This window comes from Balaenoptera borealis (genome assembly GCF_965194805.1).
Source record: "Balaenoptera borealis genome assembly, chromosome: 3".
Lineage (NCBI taxonomy): Eukaryota > Metazoa > Chordata > Mammalia > Artiodactyla > Balaenopteridae > Balaenoptera > Balaenoptera borealis.
The window spans coordinates 37184954-37210516 of NC_138866.1; the positions used below are offsets into that span (position 1 = coordinate 37184954).

Sequence of the window (25563 nt, forward strand, 5' to 3'; positions counted from 1 at the left end):
TTTAAATGTTATCTAATGATCCATTTACCACTGTTTCAACAATATGGTTTTTTCAAAAGAAAACCAGCAAAGTTAAATTATTTCTATATACAAGTGAAATACATAAAGTATGACTATTTACCATAATATTCTGACTGCGATTTTCAGGAAGTTCTATTGACATATCTGTTGAAAAATCAGCAGTTAGGTTCTCTTCTTTAGATAGTTGAGTATTTCCAGAATTGTCAAGAAAGGGCTCATCTTGCTTTTTTATAAGGGGCAGGTTCATTTCCTATAAAAAATTAATGTCATGAAATATAATGCCTATATTTTTATGCTAAGATATATGATTAACAACAATAAATGAACATAATATATTCAATATAGTTTTAGGATTTATCAGTTAGTAACAACGTTATAAAATTTCCCATACAACACCTCAGTCTCAAATTGTTAAAAATAAGAAATAGAATAATTTAATAATTCAAGTTCAAAAATTATTTATTAAAGGTATGCTTTTATGAAGCACTATACTAAATATAAAGATAAATAAAGCTTAGTGTATGTTCTCAAGGACCCTGAAATCTAGCAGGCAAAAATGCTTAACGTTATTCTTTAATGGTAAATGAATTTCAACTAGAAATCTGTATGCTGTATATCCACGCAAAAACCTGTACATGAATGGTTATATCAGCATTATTCATAATAGTCAAAAAAGTGGAAAGAAGCCAAATGCTCATCAACTGATCAATGAATAAATAAAATGTGGCATATCCATACAATGGATTATTATTTGCCAATAAAAAGGAATGAAGTACTGACACATGTTACAAAATGAACTTTGAAAACATTACACTAACTGAAAAAAGCCAGAAACAAAAGACTACGTATTATATGACTACATTTATGTGAAATATCCAGAATAGGGAAATCTTTAGAGCTGGGGACATTGGGAGAAAATGAAGAGTGACTGGTAATGGGTACAAGTTTCTTTATGAGGTGATGAAAATGTTCTAAAGTTGATCATGGTGATGGCTGCACAACTCTAAATATTTCACCTGAAAACCACTGAGTTATGCACAGTAAATGAGTGAATTGTATGTATGGAAATTATACCTCAATGAAGCTGTTACCAAAAAAAAACTTACAAGCTGAGTTTTTGTAATAAACTTTCTCCATCTTTTATTCAGTCTCCTCAGTTCTTTAGAAATAGATGATCCAACTTCATCATTGCTGACTTGAATTAAGAAATTTCCCACTTCATTTAAAGTAGTATGTTCTAGATTCCACTGGGACAGTGTCTCAAAGGGAACCTACAAAACATATAAGCAATGTAATATTTTAATGACATACTATTTGTCTTTTCATTATTTATAATAGATCTTCACCAAGGTTGACTGTAAAGCAAAAGTGAGTGTGAGGGGGCTTCCCTGGTGGCGCAGTGGTTAAGAATCTGCCTGCCAGATGGGTCCCTGCCAGGGGACATGGGTTCGAGCCCTGGTCCGGGAAGATCCCACATGCCGCAAAGCAACTAAGCCGGTGTGCCACAACTACTGAGGCCGTGCATCACAACTACTGAAGCCTGCACGCCTAGAGCCCGTGCTCTGCAACGAGAAGCCACCGCAGTGAGAAGCCGGTACACCACAAGGAAGAGTAGCCTCTGCTTGCCACAACTAGAGAAAGCCCACGTGCAGCAATGAAGACCCGATGCAGCTAAAAATAAAATAAAATAAATAAATTAAAAAAAAAAAAGTGAGCGTAAGGTTTTTGCAGAGACTTTGACTCTCCCTGTTGGCTGAGCGCTTCATCCCTGATCACTAACTGGCAGGTGCTGGCTGCCTGTTATCACTCTTGGTCCCGGACTTTCAGGAAGCATCTGATCTTCTATCTTTCTAAGTGGCTGATGAGCTTACAGCAAAGGTTCTCAAACTTTTTCAGTTCGTGGCCCCCTTAATGTCTCAGTAATTTTTCATGGATTCCCTAGGCTAGAAGAATTATCTAACAGTTCTCATTGTTAAGTAGTCAGGTCCAAACAACTTAGTAGTAATTTGTGTGGTGTCCAGCAGACAGATGTTGCTTTGTCTCCCTCAAATTTTAAATTATCTTGAGAGTTCTTTTTGGCAACTCAGGTCACCTCAGCACAGAGTTTGGAAATTCTAAGGCTTAAAGTGCTATTTCCTCAGAGAAATGTGAATTTTAATACAAGAACTTTAAAGACAGAAGAGCTATTGAAAGCCAAAGATGTGAAATTCTGGTATCAACAGAGGTGACAGGAAGAAATAATGATTCACTCAAATATTCTTTTTGCACTCATGTACTTATCAGAAACTTCACTTTCATACGAACAGCCTGTTTTCTGTTAAGTAACTTTAGCTTCTATTTGGAAAATGTTTAATCTGAGAGGCTGTCTACATTTATTTACAACAGAGGAAAACAAATGAAAGAAAGAAAAACTACTTCAGAGAATAATCATAAAACAGGTTATTACATAAATAGCAAATAAAAACAAGAGTGAATTACTCCACAATTTCTTCTATACTTCTCCACATAAGTAAGCTATTTTGTTTTTCCTCCTCCAGAAAGTCAGAAAGGTTTTAGAACTGAAAGGTATGCACCCAAATGGAAAAAAAAAAAACTTTCTAAAACATTCATTTATTTTAAATGTATCTATAAGCTATCTACTACTCCACATCTTTTATTTCCCTTCCAAGGAACTTAGCAATATATCTTCCAAAAGCTATACTGTGTATGTAAATTATACCCCAATAAAGCTGTGTGTGTGTGTGTGTGTGTGTGTGCGCGTGTGCGTGCGCATGTGTGTAAAACCTATAACGAAGAGAAAAATTCCTTTTAGCGATTACATGAGAAAGAAACTAAACTTTCCAAAACTTTGGAGAATTTTTCCGACAGTCATGCTTACTTGTTCCTGGCCTCTCATTTTTGGATTGAAAACGAGAGTCTCCAAACAAAATGAAAAAAAGTAAAATTGAGCAGGTGCTATTAGACTGAAAATACCTCTTTCATCTGTTCCTTCTTTGTTTCCTCAAAACAAGCCTTTAGTAAATGAAGCTTTTCCACATAAATTGTCCAACATGCCAGAACTTTTTGTAGAGTGGACTTCACATTATATATATTTTTTCTATACATGCAAAAATGATATTCCACCATTGTATATTGTTTACTAATATTTGGATATTCTCCAGCTATAAGGTTAACAAAACAAGAAAGTAATTTTAGAAAACAGTTTTTCATTAATAGAATAATACTGCTAAGAAAAATACTTGCATACTAATTGACAGTGGTGAAATAAATATGTACACTAACAATATTAAAAGTGGATGCAAGAATTTTCTAAAGAAAACACATATGTAAAACCAATTTCTAAAACATTAAGGTACACAAAGAAAGCAAAACAAATGAAATGCTATTTTTAAGTGATGGTCATTCCATCAAAAAGTAATTGTATAGCTTTACCCAAATTCTTATGAATTTCTTCACATTTTTGAAAAGAAGCTTCAAGTTGAGCTAAGAACTCTTTTTCTTCAATAAATTTCTGGGGAAAAAAATGAAAATAAAACATGTTGACAGTTTGTATTTTTAAAAATGTGTCAAGAAATCCAGATAGAGACATATACACATTGATGAAGCACTTAGGCACCAAAATTTCTTTACAGTTTTAATACTACATATTTGGGTAGGAAAAGAAGAAGAGTAGTTCATGAAGAGAGATAGTTAAGGTCTAAGAGACATAAGCAATATATAGGTATGAGACCTGACAGTTTATCTTAATGCAGTGACATAGCTCTAAAATGGTTTTCCTCTCATGAGAAAAGGCAAGTATTTATAACAATTTCAACATCTCCTACCACACATATTTATTAATATTGCATAATTTATATCAGTTTCTCTTATCTCATATGCCTTTATTAATGTTGAATAATTTTTATTAGGTATGTTGAGTATGTTATAAATAGATACAATCCATGACACAAAAACTCTTGAGAAATACCATTAACCAAGTTATTACGCGCCTTAAGCTAGTAAAATCTATGGAAAAATACAGTTAATTAAAAACTCATTGTACACTATGTGCCAACGGTATGATTATTTAAATGGAAAAATGAAAAATCAAGGTAGGAAAAAGAAATTAAAATATTCAAAATCTAGTCTAATATAGAATGATGATTCCTGTTTAGGAATGTACAGTATTTAAATCATAAATTGTAAATAAATCTTTCTTCATCATGTTTTTCCAATTTTTACACTGAAGTTTACAATCTTGGGTTTTTCTTTTTGGCCCTCATTCCAAAAACAGAGAATCAGGGAATTCCCTGGCGGTCCCGTGGTTAGGACTCAGTGCTTTCACTGCTGTGGCTCCAGGTTCAATCCCTGGTCGAGGAACTAAGATCCTGCAAGCCACGCAGCGCGACCAAAAAAAAAAAAGAAAGACAGAGAAACAGAAAGAAGGATAATAAGGCCTAACTGTAGAAATGACACGGCCAGCCTGCTTTAGTGTTAATTTACCAAATAAACACACACATTTAAATCATTTGCAACATTTTTTCCCTATAAATTGCAAGAGCTAAACCCCCTCCCCCAGAAAGCCTCATGACAAAACACACTGTTTTTCCCACTCTTAAAACTTGAAACGCTAAGATTAAAATGTTCGAAGAAAATTTTAATTTTTGACTAAAACCATAAATCTGAGTGGCGAAAAATATTAAACAAGATGTCCAGTAAGTGAAAGTAGGAAATTTTTTAAAGGAAATAACACTGAAACTTTCTCTATTATGTAACTTAGTCCGGTTAACTAAATCTCCTCTGTTGTGCTAAATAATGTTTTCTCTTTCTTACTCTTCCCAATGTCTGTTATTTGACTACCAGTAATTCTTTTCTCTAGGCAATGTTTAAGCTAATGAAAGCTACCAAGAAAACTCATCTCAAAACCTGAAAAGGTAAGGGAAATTGTGCCAAGGAAAAATGCAAACCCAGCACCATGGAGAACAGTTGTCTGAGACATGAAATAAAGCAGCTTACATGCCAGTCTTCCAGCAATAATTCCACAGATTCTTTGCTCCCGTATTTGATGTTCCAAACAACCAATTTTGATTTCACTTCATCTAGCAAACCAAGAACTGAGCACTTATAGTAATGAAATTCTAGAAGTGGAATGAATTTTTCCCCCGAAATGTTGTTGATTCTGGAAGATAGTGCAGGTTTTAGAATTTAATTTAATATTGTTGGCCAAATGAGAGAAATCTGTTTGGCATTTTTAAAAATATTGGGGCTTTAACTTTTTCTTTTCAACACATGGAACTCAAATGAATCCTCATATCTTTTTTTTTTAAACAAAGTAAAACAAACATTGTGACTAGATATAAAACAGCTATTTCTAAGATAAAAATATTTAACAGAACACTTTCTGAAGAAACTATTCCCCTATTGAGAAATTCTATAATAAAATGTTAATCTCTAAAATATTTTACTAAATTTGAAAACTTCCATATAACTTAATGCAACTGTAATTTCAACATTTACACATTAACAGCTTTCATTATTAAGGCTAATACCCTCTTAATATCATTCTAATAAGCTGCTTATGAATACTGAGAAAAAAGAAGATGATGTGGACAACCACAAATTAAATAATCTTCATATCTGTAGTTTTTTTGAGTTTATAAAGTGCTTTCATATACCTCCTCCCATTTCACCTAGTATCCTTGTGAGACATGAACAGAGTGATTACCATTACTCTGTATTTACAAATGAGGAAACGTGCAGAAAGACATAGTAACTTGGCCACAACCAAGATAAAGAGCTCAGTTTCTGACTATACGTCCAGAACTTTTTCCACCACCATATCCTACCAGGCAATAAAAGAGGAAGTATGTTAGCATGATATAATGTTACTATTACATAAAACATGAAGGAACTGTTATCAAGACTTAAAGACCTATTGTCAGAGATTATCGAAAAATCTGTATTTTCTGGTCCCTGTAGCACCATGTTAGTGCTCAAACACAAAGGTGTCAGCAGTTGTGAAAGGGTAGTGATACAAACCGTCTTTTCATTTCCTCCAATTTGTTAGGTGGTACCAATGGCAAATGTTTTTCATCTCTATTTTCAAATGTCAGGAGAGTATTCAAATGACAGTCAAATTTATCCATCAGACTCTGAAAAGGAATTTAGCATGATACAACCAGATTTATTGCCAAACACTGTAACTGAAGGCCTGTTCAGCTCATTTGCTCTGTGCATGCATTGCATCTTTCTCCAAAACAAAAATCATAAAGCCCTTTCATGTTTAACTAAAATGTTGTAAATAAATATTTTCATCATAAATGTTTTAAACTGGACCATTTTACAGAGAGGCGGACTGCAGTTTCTTTGGTAACAGCTTTATCAAAATCTTTTGTTTTCAGATGTATTTTCCATTCCTTTGTGGGCTCAAATGCTAAAAATCTCACCTATGAAATTCTTTCATATCATCTTAGTGAGAACCCAATCTTCTATGTTTTAAAACAGTCTCCCCTCTCCTTTTCTGCCAGACTTTACAGAGTCCAGACTTTACTGGACTTTTCTTATTGTTTCCACCTTAAACTAGCACAACACTCATCAAGAAACTGAAGGTAACTTTTGGGACCCAAAAATCTCCAGGGGAATCACCTAAACCATCCTCAAATACCCACTATACTTCCTTCCCTCCTTTCTAGGAACATCTTCCTCAAGAACAGTTCCTAACAAAGCACAGATTTTTCCATGTTTCTTTTTTCTTTTCCAACCTGGAATAAAGTCATTTTCTCTTGCATTAGAGCCATGGCTTCATAGTAATCCTGGGAGGCTGGCAAATCTTCATCTATAAGCTCCTCCACCCCCTGGAGCCAAGTTTCTATTTGATAGAGGGGTGACGGCAAGACATGATTCAACTCTGTTTTCCACACATTAATCTGAAAAAAAAAAAAGGAAAGATGTTCTTCAGTAGACACTTCTATAGTTTATTTCTTCACATACGGCATGCTTAATTCTTTAAAGAATTCTTTTAAAACCACTCTTAAAAATAGTATTTTAATTCTCTGATCTGTTAGACAAGGAAATCTTGATCAATAGGTAAATTTCTTAGTTCTAAGTATCACTTGGCTAGCTGCTGATCGAGAGCATAATTTGTTCAAAAGTAGTAGAAGAGGGCACAAGAATAAAAACAAATGTTTTGATAAATCCATAATCAGTCATGAGAGGGAAATTAGAAATAGTTAAAGCACCCCTCAAAGCAGGGGTAGACTACTGTACTGAATGACCATCATTTGAAATGTTGTATGCCCTTGTGTTCCCTAACATTACAACTATACATTGCAAGCAGATTTATAGATTACTTTCCTCACGAGCCCTAATCATATATTTACATTAGATATCTCTACCATATCTCCTGAATATCTGTCCTTCACCAAAGCCCCCGCCCCCCAATCCAGCCAACCTCCTCCTTCCTCAGCCTTCCCACCACTCCCTACACACATGAGTCACATAAATGCCAGCTACTTATTGCCCCAAACCCTGATTACTCCCCCAGGTCTTTGCCCTTGCTGCCCCTTCTACCTGGATTTTCCCCCTGCTAAACACCATCAAAACTCACTCACAGAGTCCCATACAGGATAAACCCAAGGAGAAACACACCAAGACACATAGTAATCAAAGTGGCAAAAATTAAAGACAAAGAAAAATTATTGAAAGCAGCAAGGGAAAAACGACAAATAACATACAAGGGAACTCCCATAAGGTTAACAGCTGATTTCTCAGCAGAAACTCTACAAGCCAGAAGGGAGTGGCATGATATACTTAAAGTGATGAAAGGGAAGAAACTACGACCAAGATTACTCTACCCGGCAAGGATCTCATTCAGATTCGATGGAGAAATCAAAATTTTAACAAACAAGTAAAAGCTAAGAGAATTCAGCACCACCAAACCAGCTCTACAACAAATGCTAAAGGAATTTCTCTAAGTGGGAAACACAAGAGAAGAAAAGCACCTACAAAAACAAGCCCAAAACTATTAAGAAAATGGTCATAGGAACACACATATCAATAATTACCTTAAACGTGAATGGATTAAAAGCTCCAACCAAAAGACACAGGCTTGCTGAATGGATACAAAAACAAGACCCATATATATGCTGTCTAAAAGGGACATACTTCAGACCCAGGGACAGATACAGACTGAAAGTGAGGGGATGGAAAAAGATATTCCATGCAAATGGAAATCAAAAGAAAGCTGAAGTAGCTATACTCATATCAGATAAAATAGACTTTAAAATAAAGAATGTCACAAGAGACAAGGAAGGACACTATATAATGATCAAGGGATCAATCCAAGAAGAAGATATAACAATTATAAATATATATGCACCCAACATAGGAGCACCTCAATACATAAGGCAACTGTTAACAGCTATAAAAGAGGAAATCGACAGTAACACAATAATAGTGGGGGACTTTAACACCTCACTTACACCAATGGACAGATCATCCAAAATGAAAATAAATAAGGAAACAGAGCTTTAAATGACACAATAGACCAGATAAATTTAATTGATATTTATAGGACATTCCATCCAGAAACAGCAGATTACACTTTCTTCTCAAGTGCGCATGGAACATTCTCCAAGATAGATCACATCTTGGGTCACAAATCAAGCCTCAGTAAATTTAAGAAAACTGAAATCATATCAAACACATTTTGTGACCACAATGCTATGAGATTAGAAATCAATTACAGGGAAAAAAACATAAAAAACACAAACACATGGAGGCTAAACAATACATTACTAAATAACCAAGAGATCACTGAAGAAATCAAAGAGGAAATCAAAACATACCTAGAGACAAATGACAACAAAAACAGGACGATCCAAAACCTATGGGATGCAGCAAAAGCAGTTCTAAGAGGGAAGTTTATACCTATACAAGCCTACTTCAAGAAACAAGAAAAATCTTAAATAAACAATCTAACCTTACACCTAAAGGAAATACAGAAAGAAGAGCAAACAAAACCCAAAGTTAGCAAAAGGAAAGAAATCATAAAGATCAGAGCAGAAATAAATGAAATAGAAACAAAGAAAACAATAGCAAGGATCAATAAAACTAAAAGCTGGTTCTTTGAGAAGATAAACAAAATTGATAAACCATTAGCCAGACTCATCAAGAAACAGAGGGAGAGGACTCAAATCAATAAAATTGGAAATGAAAAAGAAGAAGTTACAACAGACACCGCAGAAATACAAAGCATCCTAAGAGACTACTACAAGCAACTCTATGCCAATAAAATGGACAACCTGGAAGAAATGGACAAATTCCTAGAAAGGTATAACCTTTCAAGTCCGAACCAGGAAGAAATAGAAAATATGAACACACCAATCACAAGTAATGACATTGAAACTGTGATTAAAAATCTTCCAACAAACAGAAGTCCAGGACCAGATGGCTTCACAGGTGAATTCTATCAAATATTTAGAGAAGAGCTAACACCCATCCTTCTCAAACTCTTCCAAAAAATTGCAGAGGAAGGAACACTCTCAAACTCATTCTATGAGGCCACCATCACCCTGATACCAAAACCAGACAAAGATACTACAAAAAAAGAAAATTACAGACCAGTATCACTGATGAATATAGATGCAAAAATCCTCAACAAAATACTAGCAAACAGAATCCAACAACACATTAAGAGATTCATTCACCATAATCAAGAGGGATTTATCCCAAGGATGCAAGGATTCTTCAATATATGCAAATCAATCAATGTGATAAACCATATTAACAAACTGAAGAATAAAAACCATATGATCATCTCAATAGATGCAGAAAAAGCTTTTGACAAAATTCAACACCCATTTATGATAAAAACTCTCCAGAAAGTGGGCATAGAGGGAACCTACCTCAACATAATAAAGGCCATATACGACAAACCCACAGCAAACATCATTCTCAATGGTGAAAAACTGATAGCATTTCCTCTAAGATCAGGAACAAGACAAGGTTGCCCACTCTCACAACTATTATTCAACATAGTTTTGGAAGTCCCAGCTATGGCAATCAGAGAAGAAAAAGAAATAAAAGGAATACAAATTGGAAAAGAAGAAGTAAAACTGTCACTGTTTGCAGATGACATGATACTATACATAGAGAATCCAGAGATGCCACCAGAAAACTACTAGAGCTAATCAATGAATTTGGTAAAGTTGCAGGATACAAAATTAATGCACAGAAATCTCTTGCATTCCTATAAAGATGAAAAATCTGAAAGAGAAATTAAGGAAACACTCCTATTTACCACTGAAACAAAAAGAATAAAATACCTAGCAATAAACCTACCTAGGGAGACAAAAGACCTGTATGTAGAAAACTATAAGACACTGATGAAAGAAATTAAAGATGATACCAACAGATGGAGAGATATACCATGTCCTTGGAAGAATCAATATTGTGAAAATGATTATACTACCCAAAGCAATCTACAGATTCAATGCAATCCCTATCAAATTACCAATGGCATTTTTTATAGAACTAGAACAAAAAATCTTAAAATTTGTATGGAGACACAAAAGACCCCAAATAGCCAAAGCAGTCTTGAGGGAAAAAAGTGGAGCTGGAGGAATCAGACTCCCTGCCCTCAGACTGTACTACAAAGCTACAGTAATCAAGACAATATGGTACTGGCACAAAAACAGAAATATAGATCAATGGAACAAGATAGAAAGCCCAGAGATAAACCCACGCACCTACGGTCAACTAATCTATGACAAAGGAGGCAAGGATATACAATGGAGAAAAGATAGTCTCTTCAATAAGTGGTGCTGGGAAAACTGGACAGCTACATGTAAAAGAATGAAATTAGAACACTCCCTAACACCATACACAAAAATAAACTCAAACTGGATTCGAGACCTAAATGTAAGACTGGACACTGTAAAGCTCTTAGAGGAAAACATAGGAAGAATACTCTTTGACATAAATTATAGCAAGATCTTCTTTGATCCACCTCCTAGAGTAATGGAAATAAAAACAAAAATAAACAAATGGGACCTAATGAAACTTCAAAGCTTTTGCACAGCAAAGGAAACCATAAACAAGACGAAAAGACAACCCTCAGAATGGGAGAAAGTATTTGCAAACAAATCAATGGACAAAGGATTAATCTCCAAAATATATAAACAGCTCATGCAGCTCCATATTAAAAAAACAAACAACCCAATCAAAAAATGGGCAGAAGACCTAAATAAACATTTCTCCAAAGAAGACATACATACGGCCAAGAAGCACATGCAAAGCTGCTCAACATCACTAATTATTAGAGAAATGCAAATGAAAACTACAGTGAGGTATCACCTCACACCAGTTAGAATGGGCATCATCAGAAAATCTACAAAACAACAAATGCTGGAGAGGGTGTGGAGAAAAGGGAACCCTCTTGCACTGTTGGTGGGAATGTACATTGATACAGCCACTATGGAGAACAGTATGGAGGTTCCTTAAAAAACTAAAAATAGAATTATCATATGACCCAGCAATCCCACTACTGGGCATATACCCAGAGAAAACCATAATTCAAAAAGACACATGCACCCCAATGTTTATTGCAGCACTATTTACAATAGCCAGGTCATGGACGCAACCTAAATGCCCATTGACAGATGAATGGATAAAGAAGATGTGGTACATATATACAATGGAATGTTACTCAGCCATAAAAAGGAACGAAATTGGGTCATGTGTAGAGATGTGGATGGACCTAGAGACTGTCACACAGAGTGAAGTAAGTCAGAAAGAGAAAAACAAATATCATATATTAACGCATATATGTGGAACCTAGAAAAATGGTACAGATGAACCGGTTTGCAGGGCAGAAATTGAGACACAGATGTAGAGAACAAACGTATGGACACAAAGGGGGGAATGCAGCGGGGGGTGGGGGTGGTGGTGTGCTGAACTGGGAGATTGGGATTGACATGTATACACTGATGTGTATACAATGGATGACTAATAAGAACCGGCTGTATAAAAAAATAAATTAAAAAAAAAAAACAAACTCACACACTCATTCATTCACTCATTGAGCAAACATTTATGAATTGTGTTAAGAGTTGGGTATAAAGACATAGAAGGCTTCTGGAGTAGAGGAAGGACATGTTGGGGGGGGTGGTCACACACCACAGAGGACTGTGCAGCGGTTAGATGCCAGTTAGATGTACATGGGGGGCAACATGGAGGCACCTTAAATATATGTGTTCAAAACTGAAAGTAAGGAGCAGAATAACATACAGTATCACTTCACACAACCTAAAAATACACGGACACATAAATACAATACTGCATTTTACAAGAACACATAAAACAAAAAGATACACATTAAGCACATCACAATGGCAGCCTAAGGAGAAAGAGGGATGGAAGGAGGGTATGGAGATAAAAGGAAGTAAACATAAAATTTAATAAAGGAATAAAAATAAGAGTAGGGACTTGCCCAGATCCATGTGTCATGAAGGCAAGAGTAAGTTTAACACAACCCTCCACATCTAAGGGTCAACCAGATAAATAATAGCCACAGCTCCTGCCTGAACCACCTAGTGGGGGAAGCAGACAAGGACACGGTTACAGTAAAGTGTGGTCAGCAATATAAGAGAGTCAGTGGGGAGGACTCCACACTGATGATGAAAGCACGAGTTTTAAGTCTGTATTCTCTCTTACCATTATAGTTCTACTAGAGGAGTTGTCACTACTCTTAGAGTTAAATCACTTTTAGGGGAAAAAATAGGCAAAATTAGGTTATTTTTTAAGAATAGGGTTCTTTGATTCATTATTAGTTCATTGAAAAACGTTTATTGGGTGCCCACTATATGCAGGGCAAAGTATCAAAAAAAACCCCATTAAACCAACAACCCAAGTACAAAGATGTTAAATGAGGACAAAGGTAGCCTCCTTTAAGGCAGTCAAATGGAACTATTTATAAACCAGAAACATTAAGTATTACAGTTTTTGCATTTTGTTTTGCTTTTTTTAGCATTATTGAGGTATAACTGACAAACAAAATTTTAAGATATTTAAAGTGTACATCATGGTGATTTGATATACATTTACATCATAAAAGGAGGCTCACCATCTAGTTAACACATCCATCATTTCACATATTTATCTTTTGGGGGGGGCAAGTACATTTAAGTTTTACTCTAGAAAATTTCACTGATATAATACAGTGCTATCACTATAGTCACCATGTTTTACATTATATCCTCAGACCTTATTCATCTTATAGCTGAAAGTTTGTTCCCGTTAACCAACTTCCCCCTATTTTCCACACCCTCAATCCCGGACAACCACTCTTCTACTCTGTTTCTACGAGTTTAACTTTGTTTTAAGATTCCACAAATAAGTGACACCATGTAGTATTTTGTTTTGCTTTAATTGCCTTGCAAGTTTATTTTCTCAAAAGGCGTTAAGACAGAAGACAGCTCTACAATCCTAAATCATTAACTACATACCATTAAGCCTCCAGTCGGAAAAGAATGAAAAAATGTTTTCACTATTATGAATTTTAATATGAACAAGTTAGCGTGTGCTTTTATTATATATATCTGAATTATCTGTGAGTTTCCCAAAAAATAAACAAACAAACAAAAAACCCAGAAAACTGGCAAAGGACTGAGCAAAAGAGAAGCTAAGAACGATACCTTTAACTCAGCTGTTATTCTTTTCACAACTGAAAGAAAGCTGTATATGTTTTGCATGAAACCAAATGTGGGCTTTCTGACTGCGGGCTGTACTCTATGTAGCAGTAGGAAGAGGAAAGATAGAAGGCGGTATTTACCTTTCATTCCTCTCTTTCCACCCTTAACATAGAAAACTAGCTCTACACTTTCTTTCTCAGTGTTGGAAATTACCTTTGAATTTGGATGAAAATTTATATAAGATCTTGTCAGGTCAAAATAACACAATGTGGCTATTTCCTATAGCAGGCTTAAAATGAAATCATTTATTAAGATGCTTTGAGATATCTGTGTCCTCAACCAACTGAACCAAAATCTGTCTGGATGGTACTGACTGTTATACACCTGATGACTTTAAAATTAATAAGTTTCATTTTGCAACGCCAAGAAAATGAGCGGCACTCTACCTAAGGAACGGATTTTCAAGCTGCTATCAATTTGTAGCACTTAATCTTGGAAAGTAGTTCTTTTAATGGTTTTTCTCATTATTTTGGGTGATTTTTCCAAATCACAGGCAGCAAAATTAGACCAGGTCTTTGTGGCCTGGAACAGTCTGAACTATACAGACAATATTTTCTTCCTCTCCTTCTGTTTTGTTGAGGATTCGTAACAGAGAGTTCCTGCCCTTCACAGGGATCAGTTTTGTCAAACTGTGGTCGGAAAAGGAGCTGAAATTGCAATGAGCACTGCCACTTGATGGGAAAATTTCTGAAGCTGCACTAGTTCTTCAAAATTAGGGACTGAAAGGGTGGCTCTTTTAAGCCACTGTGCTAGTGTTTAACACACTACACAAATGGTATGATAAATATATTCTGAAAACAGGGTGTCGCTCTTGATGGCCAAGAGGCTTGAGCAAGAATTGGCAAACTTTTCCAGGGCCAAAGAGTATTTTTGACTTACAAACTATACAATCTCTGTTGTAACTCTGTAAATTTACTAAAAGTCATTTAATTAGCCATTTAAAATGAGCAAATTCTATGATATGTAAATTATACCTCAACAAAGATGTTTAAAAAGAATGAAAGCAAAATGAAGACATTTAGACATCAAAGAAAACTAAGAGAATTTGCCATCCACAGATCTGCATTATAAGATAAGTTAAAGGAAGTTTTTCAAGCTGAATGGAAATGAGTTCAGATGGAAACTCAAATCTCTAGGGAGGAACGAAGAACAATGGTAATGATAAATAGCTATATAGATATGAAAGACTAATTTGTCTCCTTAATTTCTTTAAAATACATGACTGTTTTGAGCAAAAATGTATAACGTGGTCTTGGGGACTTTAAAACACATGTTTGTGTCATATATATATTTACATATAAAGCAACTAAGCATAAAAAATGAGAGATTTGATTGCAAGACTTCCACATATTATAAGAAGTTGTACAATAACTTAGAAATTGTAGAACTTTAAGTAGACTATAAAAATTTTATAATGTACCTTGTAATCACAGTAAAAATTTGAAAGAGGTAGAGCCAAAAAGCCAATAGATAAATTAAAATGGAATTCTAAAAATATTAACATAATCTAAAACAAGGCAGGAAAAGAAAGAATAGAGATACAAAAAACAGAGGGAATAAACAGAAAAAAGCATAAGATGGTAAATCCACATCGAACCATAACAATAATTACATTTAATATTAACTGTCTAAACACTCGAGTGAAAAGGCAAAGATTGTCAGAGTGGATAATAAAGCAGGATCCAACCATATGCTGTCTATAAGAGATGCACTTTAAATATAAAGACTCAAATAGGTTGAAAGTAAATGAAGGAAAAAGATGTGCCACACAAACAGTCAGCACAGGAAGAATGCAATTATCATACTGATATAAGATTAAGTAGACATGAAGAAAAATAGTCTTCCCAGAGATAAACAGGAATATTTCATAATGGTAAGTGTTGATTCACGAAGACATAACAATCATAAATGTACACACCTAATAACAAAGTCTTAAAATACATGATACAAAATTTGACTAAATTACAGGAAGGATTCTACAGATTTTAATAGGTCTCTCTCAGAAATTGATAGAATACCTAGACAAAATGTCAGTCAAGACATAGATAATATGAATGCTACCAACCACCTTGTCTTTATTGATATTTATAGAATACTATATCCAATAACTACAGAATACATGTTCCTTTCAAGTGCAAATAGTATATATATATATATATATATACCATATCCTGGGCCATAACACAAGACTCAATAAATTTAAAATGACTGAAATCATACAGATATACTCAGACACACATACACACATTCATCATTACACATTCTCTCTGGGTTTGTCCCTACCCACTTCAAGCATATATTGATAGTGATACATGATACTGGTCCAAAGCAGAGAGGAGGTTGCAGGTCAATCAGAATATGGATAATCTACTGTGGCAAACCAAGAATTGATGGCAAATATAAAAACTTTGGATAAGCCTGTAATTTCTCTAAACAGAATGTTATAAATTCCTATTTCAATATCAACCACTACCCAAATGAGATCATGGAGAAAACATAACGCCCTCCCAACTTTCTGATGAAGCATCTACTCTGTCTTTTACAGAATTCCTCATGAAAGTCTAAAGTTCTCATCCAACAAAGCTGCCCCATGAAAATGTTCTAATCAACACAACACAGTAACCTGGCAGTTGAGACCATCCCAGGCTTCTCTCAACTGTAACTGATCTTCATTCAGCTCATCTAGATTCCTTGTTATCGACAGGACATCCAGAAAGGGTTTTTTTCCTTCATTGAATGACTCCAAAAAGGACAGCAGGCTCTACAATTAGAAGGGTATTTTAAAGACTGAAATGTTTAAACCAGTTTATAAAATGTAATTTGCTATTTGAAGATCAATAGTTGTAGGTTATATTTTAACTTTTACTTAGATAAAGGTAAAATTCCCTGAATTCACGATTCTCTCACCAATCCAGTTTCTTTCTTCAGTGCACCCTCATGATCTGGGTGCCCTCATAGTGACATAGGTCACAGCTTGCGTCTCATGTCACTATGGTTGGATTTCTACTGGAATAGGGCAGCAAGGCCACCCAGCTCTAGAGGACAAATCATAATGCCCCATGGAAAATGTGAGTCTGTCCTCCCCAAATATGTGTTCACAACAAAATAAGAATGAGTAGAAGTGAGAATTATATGACAGCAGTCATCACGTATAAATGGTTTTTGAAGTTTCCATGATTAACTGAGCTTGAGCCATTCTTCCCAAGTCATTTTATACAAACTTTAGAATATACTTTGCCTTTGCCCTCAAAAATTTAATAAATAAAGCTTTTCTTGGTTTGTATTTGTGTGAAATATTGGTGTTTGAGTCATCAATTCCATAACTGTTATTTAAGATTACCCATAATTATTGGTCGCATTTCTAATTAAATTTTGTGAACAAACTAAGGGATAAGTAATTTGATTCTCTCTGAGAATTAAAATAACTTCATAAAGCCTTTCATTTAAGAAAGCTGAATCTGTGGTACATGAGTAAATGAAAGACAAGTGAGAGCAAGGCTCTTCCTGTGGACGCTGAGCACCTTGTCGATGAAAACAATTTCAGGCCAGAGCTAAGAGGCAAGAAGCCTATGCAGTTCAGAAAAAAGGAAGAAGAGAATGTCTTCCTTCCCTGATGACTCCAAACCTAAAAGAATGGTGTGGCGAGCAAGTCACAGAATCCACCGAATGTTAGTGCAGGAAAGACTGGATTCATCCAACTCCCTCTCTTAACCGATGGGGGGGATGAAGGTCTAGAAGTGCTGAGTGCCGTATAGGCCCATGAGTGTATCTCCTCCTTATTCAGGACGGAGACCAGGTGAGGGGCACAGTGTTGCACAGACTGGGTTCTAAGAAAGAAGACTGTGAAACCTTCACTTTGGCTCCTGATAGCCTCTTTCAAAATGGTGTGAGGAATAACTGCTTACCCTGGAGAAGCATCAGGACTAAAGAGAGCTGGGCTTTGAAGCCTGACTTCATTCAAATCCCACCTCTACCTTTCAGTGGCTATATAACTTTAGATAAATCACTTAGTCCCTCTAAGTCTTGTTTGTCTTCATCTGTAAAACTGGAATAACCATACCATACTCAGCAAGATGTTGTAACCTGTAAAACACTTGTCAGCAGGTGCCTGATATATAGCAAATGTTCAATACATGGTGACAGTAACAGTTGTCATTACTCCCAAAGGACATTTTGGTTGAAGCCCTGAACTGTAATTCTGGGATAGCTCCATTTCTGATTTCCTAATCTTTTTCCCTTCAATATTCATTCTGAAAAGCATGTTCTGCTCTAGACCTGGGATTGGAAAACGTGTACTATAAGATAAGTAAGATAGCAAACATCTTGGGCTTTGTGGGCCATATGGCCTCTGCTGTAACTATTCAACAATGTGGTGAGAATGCAGCCAAAAACAATACTTTAATGGGCATGGCTCACATATAATATATATTATAATATATAATGTAATATATAATACATAAGATAATGTATCCAATAACAATGTATTTACAAAAACAGGTGCTGGGACCTAGAGACCAGTTTGCCGTCCCCACTCTAAAACCTTACTACTCAAAGTTCTCTAAGGACCACCAGCATCAGCACCATCTGGGAGCTTGTGGGAAATGCAGAATCTCAGGCCCCATCCCAGAACTACTGAGTTAGAATCTGCATTTTAACAAGATTCCCCAGGTGATTCCTACACACATTAAAATTTGAGAAGCTCGGTCCTTCGAACTCAACACTAAAACTTGGAGTTAATTTAGTATTTAAACAATTAACTCTGAAAGTTTTTTTCTAAAAACATCCTACTCTTCCCCAAGAGTAAACTACAAATAAATTACTGTTTAAAGTCATACTTACTTCATACTTCTTACAGTAGGTCTCATTTTCTGAATCCGTTAGCGTTTTCTGTAGCTTTTTCTCTTGTAGAGTTAACCAGACCATAGCATCTTTCACCTTTCCCTGTAATTCACACACACACATTTAAAACTCTAGCCTAAATATACTTTGTGATTTTTTTAAACAATAAAATTAACAACTTCAAACATCAGTGAAATAGTGTAATCACTACACACCAATGACTCATTGTGCCAAAGAGGAATTTTGCCTGTTCATGTAACACCTTAAGTTTTAAAATGGATTGAAACTACCATCTGAATATAACGTGCTAAAGAAACAGGGCAAGCAAGCCCTTATTTTTTTGGCTTATCCACTTTCATTATTCTTCAATTTCAGAGAACATTATTCTAAATTATTTATTTATAGCAGGCATTTCAGAATACTGCTTTCCAATAAATCTAAACATGGGTTAACAGATGTTTACATCTACTAAATATACTGACATCAAAAATATCTTGAACAATTTAAAGATCCTAAAAATAACACTACTAAAAGCTTTGGTTAAGCTATCCTATGGAATTGGGCAACAATTATTTCTTCTTTAGATTCTTGTTTAGGCGGTAAGCTTGCACACATTTGGAGGCAAATTTCACTGGCGGAGGATAAAGCAAAAGAAATTGCATCTTATTTCCATTCTCCTTTAACCTTCCTTTACTTTTTTCTTTCTATTAAGCAACAGTGCTTTCTATATATTTTTGCAACTGATTTCATGGACAGTTGAATTTTTAATTTTATTTTTTGATAAGAACATTAATTAGAAAAGAGGAGCTCCTCAGCAGTTCAGAAATAAGTGAGGTGCATTATAAGCCCATGTCTCAGCTTGAGTCTCTCTTCCAGAGTCAGCAACAATCTGGCTTGGTGCCTCAAACAAAACAGTTGGAAAAACATAGGCCTAAATTTTATGTCAAAGCAAATGTGATAATATGACTACATGTTTACATGTCTGAGGAAGTAGTTTAAATTTTAAAATAATATTCAAAAACATTTTACTAAACTCACAGCACTCATTTATCTTTATAGATGCAGAAAAAATGTTTATTTTCAGCTCAGTGATTTTTAAGAAATTTCCACCCACAATATTTTGTGTAACTGACTGAAAGTCAAAGGAAAAAACTGAATAAACAAATGGCAGCCTGATGGTAATTCAACAGTATCTCAACAAACAAGGATCAAGAGTGGAACACAATGCTTCTGTTTATATGGATTATATGATTCCATTTATACTAAGCTAAAGAACAGGTAAAATGGAAATATGCTAAAATTAGATTGTGATGATGGTTGCACAACTATGTAAACATACTAAAAACCATTGAATCGTAAATTTTAAATGATTTAATTTACGGTATATGAATTGTATCTCAATAAAGCTGATAAAAATTACAACAGACAAAAATCCGATATCTCTAGACTTTTTTAAAAGCCTGCTAAACTTAATTTGTCCTATATAGTATGTATCTAAATGCTGTTTTAGATAATTCAACAAAGTTTAATAAATTACCACTTTTAACTTTAAAAAAACAAGCAAAACTAATCTATAGTGAAAGAAATTGGAATATTGGTTGCTTCAGGTGGAGGAGTACAGACAGAAAAGAGGCACAGTGGAACAACCTGGGTAATAGAAATGTTTTACATCACGATTAAAGTATGGTTATACGGTGTATGCATTTGCCAAAACTCACTGAACTGTACATGTAAGTTCTGTGTGCAAATTATGCCTCGATGCTAAAAATTAAACTATTAGTAGGGTACAACAAAAATGAGCTTGATTTGTACTTATAAAGACATACCTGGGCTTTATCTCCAGTCCCAGGTGCATCCTTTGAATATTGCAAAAACTGTGCCACATAGGTCATGATTGACTTTTCATCAGGATTAACAACATCCACATCTGCAAGATATACCACACTATCAACCACCTATAGGTGTGATTTACTATAATTAATACTCGAGAACAGTACTGAAATGAACCAAAGTAGTCGACCAGCCATGCAATCTCTGCTCACTCACCCTTGCGCCAAGGTTATGCAGTGGTTAAGAGCTTAGATCTAGAGTGAGATGGAGCTGGGTTGAATCCTGGTAGGAGTATTGCACAGCCTCAGTTTCCTAATAATAAAATGTCACTGTACATGTTGTATGTATGAGGGCATGAGTAGTCAGGGAGGGTGGATAGGAGAAAGGTAAGCCTTCCTCTTTCTGGTGACAGTGCAGAAAGTCCTCCAGGAATGCAGAAACATAGAGCAACTGGAATCCACTCCTGACACATTGGTCTCAGCATTTGTGCAATAAAGCATTTCCAAAAGTATATGCTGTATAGAAGATTTGTCCAAGACATCCACAAGATTTTATTCGTTCATTTGTGGAGCAAATACATTTACTGAGAGCCTTCTATGGACCAATCTTTGTTTTGCATTAAAAGAGCCCATGGTGAAATAAATTTGGAAAATGCTGATTTAAACAAAGTTAAAAATATTATAAATTCATTAAGTACAGAACTTCTCCAGGCATATAATAAATTAAGTAGATCACAAATCACAAAGAAGAGATTACAATATGTTACGGACAAAATGAACACATAATTTGGGGATGTCTTTTGCTACGCCGCCAAAACCACCAATGACGATATTGACAAAGAAATCTGTGTTTATTTATTAATTCTGTTAAATTCAATTCAACACGTATTTATAAAGAGCCAACAAATGCAGGTCACAAGCAGGATATGTAAGACTCAGTCCTTGCCCTTATGGGCTTATGTTTCATCCCTTCATTCAGCAAGTAGATGCCAGACCCTTGAGTAGATGCTAGATGCTTTAAGACATTATCTGCCCCTTGAGGAGCTTGCAGTTAGGAGAAAAACAAATAAACAAATCCAACACACTATGCATGCTTTAGCAAGCATGTTTACTGGGCCCAGTGAGTGCTCTAAGTCAGTTGAGGGAGGAATTGAATCTAATCTATAACCAAATGGTAAAATCCAAGGCAGTAAGCACATTAAAAGCATCAATAAAGAGCTGGGAGTAGGGATTCAATAAAGAAAGAATCCCTAAGAGTTAAGTTATTCTATCTTTTATTGAAAAAAGTATAAATATCAAGAGATACATAAAATAATGATACTGGCTTAGCTGGATACCTCTCTTTTAAATTTTTTCATTGGATATGAGGCTATGCATAATGATTAATGTGTTAACAAAATTGTGTCAAAAGATAATTCCCTTATTCAAGTATGACTGTGGTATTTGGTCTGCATAAATAATCATGATGGGGACTTCCCTGGTGGTCCAGTGGTTAAGAATCCGCCTTCCAATGCAGGGGACGCAGGTTCAATCGTGATCGGTGAACTAAGATCCCACATGCCTCGGGGCAACTGAGCTCCCCACAATTACTGAGCCTGCGCGCTCTAGAGCCCGTTCACCCCAACTAAAGAGAAGCCCGCACACTGCAATAAAAGATTCTGCATGCCACAACGAAGATCCCATGTGCCGCAACTAAGACCTGACGCTGCCAAATAAATTAATTAACTAATTAAAAAAATAAAAACTAAAAAAAAAAAGGTCCCCCCTCTCTTTAAAAAAAAAATCATCATGTATTTCATGTTTTTGAGCTATTATTTAAGCTATGTAAAATGAATTATGGGCAATCATTTATAAAGTGGAAATTTGTTTTCATTAAATTGTCTCTTCCACTAGTTGCCTAGTTATTTTCACATACTAAAATAGCAAAAATAGTTTACACTAATAATAAATATTTGGTGAATCACAATGAAAGAAGTATTAAAAGAAAACACAGAAATAGGGAATAGAGCAAAGCATGGGGGAAAATGAATAAATTTTGAAAAGATAATGAAAAGCCGAAAAGGTTCTTTCCTTTTTGGACAAAAAAAAAGGGGGGGGGAAGGAGGGAGAAAAAACAAAGAGATGGGGGAAAGTTAAACAAGCAGAATTATTAACAAGCCACATGAAGCCAAACTAATGACAAACCTGATATATAGAAACATGGAATCATTAGGCTAACTGTGAACTTGGGAATATCACGTAATTAACTCTTATAAAAACAACTAAGGTCCAAAAAGGCTAGAAACCAGTATCAACAAGCACACCTAGCACCCAGATCTTGGTTTCTAATACTATTCTCTAGTAAAAGGAACCAGGGCTCCTTGGAGGAATAGTTGATCCAGGACTACAGTAGGAAGTATACAAGATGAGCCTGGAGCATCTTGTAGTGCCAAAACAAACAAGCCAACCCCACACTGAGGATATGTCAAAGGAGTACAGGAGCCGACTGAAAGAGGTCTTAATAGCCAAAACTCGGAGGTACAAAAAAAATTTATTTTTAATTTGAGCAATAAAATAAACAAAGTAGCATTGGATTACAACCCAAAGTATTAAAAAAAAATCCATGAATCTACACTGATACAAAAAAATAGTTGAATAAGTAAATAAATGGAGGAGAATAGACAAATCTCCTGTGCAGAATTCCAAATAATTTATGTAGCTAACCTGCCCTCAAGGAGAGTGAGCATACTCTCCTAAGTGTGGGCTGTGCATAGTGACTTCCCCCCAAAGAGTACAGTAAGGAAAGGGGGGAAACAAAGAGTAACTTCACAGTGGGGAAACCTGACAAACACTATCTCAGCCAGGCAATCAACGTCAACGTCAACGGCGATGTCAAGTTGGCATTAAGAGAAAAAGCATAACACAAATTCCAGCATCTACAAAATACCTGACCAGTAATCCTCAAAACTGTCAAGTCATCAAAAACTGTCAAGTCATCCAAAACAAAAAAAAATGGTCTGAGAAATTGTCACAGTCAAGAGGAGCCCAAGGAGACATGATGACTAGATGTAATGTATCCTGGATGGGATCCTGAAGAGAAAAAAGGGCATTAGGGGAAAACAAAGAAAATGTGAATAGAGTATTGCCTTTATTATATCAATATCGGTTCATTAATTGTAACAAATATACTGTATTAATGTAAGATGCTAACAATAGGGAAAATTGGGCGTGGGGTATATGGGAACCTACTGTACTGTCTTCCCAATTTTCCTATAAATCTAAAACTGTCCTAAAAAATAAAGTATATCTAAAAATAAAAAATTTTTGTTATTATTTTTAACAATAAATGCTGCAACATAGATGAAATTTGAACATTCTGCTAATTTAAAGAAGCCAGGGACTTCCCTGGTGGCGCAGTGGTTAAGAATCGACCTGCCATTGTAGGTGACATGGGATTGAACCCTGTTCTGGGAAGATCCCACATGCTGCGGAGCAACTAAGCCCGTGCGCCACAACTACTGAGCCCGCGTGCCACAACTACTGAAGCCCGCGTGCCTAGATCCCATGCTCTGCAACAAAGAGAAGCAACCGCAGTGGGAAGCCCACACACCACAATGAAGAGCAGCCCCCGCTCACCGCAACTAGAGAAAGCCCGCGTGCAGCAACAAAGACCCAACGCAGCCAAAGATAAATAAATAAATTTATTAAATAAATAAATAAATAAATAAGCCAGTCACAAAAGACCACATATCGTATGATTCCGTTCATGTTAAATTTCCAGAATTGGCAAATCTATAGAGACAGAAAGTAGATTAGTGGTTGCCTAGGGCTGTGTGGGGGGATGGGGGATGGGGGAAATGGGGAGGGACTGCTAATGGGCTCAGGGTTTATTTTGGGGGGGTGATGAAAATGCTCTAAATTTGATTATGATGATGGTTGCAAAATTTTGTGAATATACTAAAAACCATTCAATTGTACAGTTAAATGGGTACATTGTATGGTATGTGAATTATATCTCAATACAGCTATTTAAAACCAGAAAGGTTAAGTGACAAAGCCACGGTCACTCAGTCAGTGGTGTGCTCACACCAGCTTGAGAGAGCTGATTGTTTAACAATTGACTTATGAAACTGCTGAAAATTTAACATAGCATTAAAATTTAAATTCTATAAATGCACAATTACATAAATTATATTAAAACAAAGGTAATAAATACGTAAAACTCATCACTTCCCAAGTATTTCACTGCATTTTACTACTATCCACACCTCTAAGGTTATGTCTATTGTATCTGTATGATAGAAATAATATATAATGGTGTGCTACTGTGCATCTTTTCCCAATGTATTCAGTGACTTCACGTTGGTGGCAAGATTTATACCACAGAAAATCAGCAGATGAGGGCTTGATTTGCTGTTTTGTTGAGTGCCAAGGAAAGGATGGAGATATTGTTAATAATGCAGGTTAATCTTAAAAGTATGTCCTGTCTATAGCTGTCAAATTGTGAATAGAACAGAAATCGAATTCTTCCAGTATTCTCCCAGCAAAGAAGTCATTCACATCACTGAAGAACAAGTGCAGCTCTGACGTATCTCTTTGCTGTTACACTTACTCATTAATGCAAAGGAAGTTATCCACCAACACTCATGTCAGAACTGCACTGGTTCAGCAACTGCAACCTTAAGTTGGCTACAGATTGATATAAGAGTGGCAAAAATCAACAAAAGCATTTGGGGGCTATATGGAAGTTATAATAAAGTGTATCATATATTTTATTATTATTTGTAAACTGTGTGCTACACATCATTTATGTTTGTAAAATTTATAATAGACATGTATATGTACACACACACACTGTTTCAGAGAGCCTAACATTAAACATTGACCTACACACCCCTGTTGTAGAGCTGAGACTAGAATTTGTATCTCTTGACCTGTTAGTTCATTATAACTTTCACTAATCCTACATGCCTTTTTTATGACCTTACTGGGTTTTTTTTTTTTTTAACAAGCTTTGGGTAAATTATGAAACAACACAATCCAAAGTAAAGTTCTTTTCCAGAAGAAATGAATTATTTAAATCTTAATTTTATGAAGTTAAAGTATAACCTGATAATTATCTCTTTGAATATAGCCAGTATTTAGGATTTCGCTAATGTTGTTAA

General features: G+C 35.4%; 1 protein-coding gene across 21 annotated transcripts in view; it reads right to left on the minus strand.

The window, feature by feature from the left end:
• Positions 1-25563, minus strand: part of SYNE2 (spectrin repeat containing nuclear envelope protein 2) — a 313751-nt gene that overhangs the window by 200693 nt on the left and 87495 nt on the right. For 20 of the 21 annotated variants that reach the window (XM_082386394.1, XM_082386388.1, XM_082386393.1 and 17 more), the window contains exons 9-18: positions 20417-20517; positions 18591-18692; positions 16375-16512; positions 6762-6926; positions 6040-6152; positions 5017-5179; positions 3454-3532; positions 2995-3182; positions 1128-1292; positions 122-271 (exon numbers count right to left, since the gene is read on the minus strand). In XM_082386394.1, coding sequence (XP_082242520.1) covers positions 122-271; positions 1128-1292; positions 2995-3182; positions 3454-3532; positions 5017-5179; positions 6040-6152; positions 6762-6926; positions 16375-16512; positions 18591-18692; positions 20417-20517 — 1364 coding nt within the window. The remainder of the gene's footprint in view (positions 1-121; positions 272-1127; positions 1293-2994; positions 3183-3453; positions 3533-5016; positions 5180-6039; positions 6153-6761; positions 6927-16374; positions 16513-18590; positions 18693-20416; positions 20518-25563) is intronic. The other variant, XM_082386392.1, reaches the window with a different exon arrangement.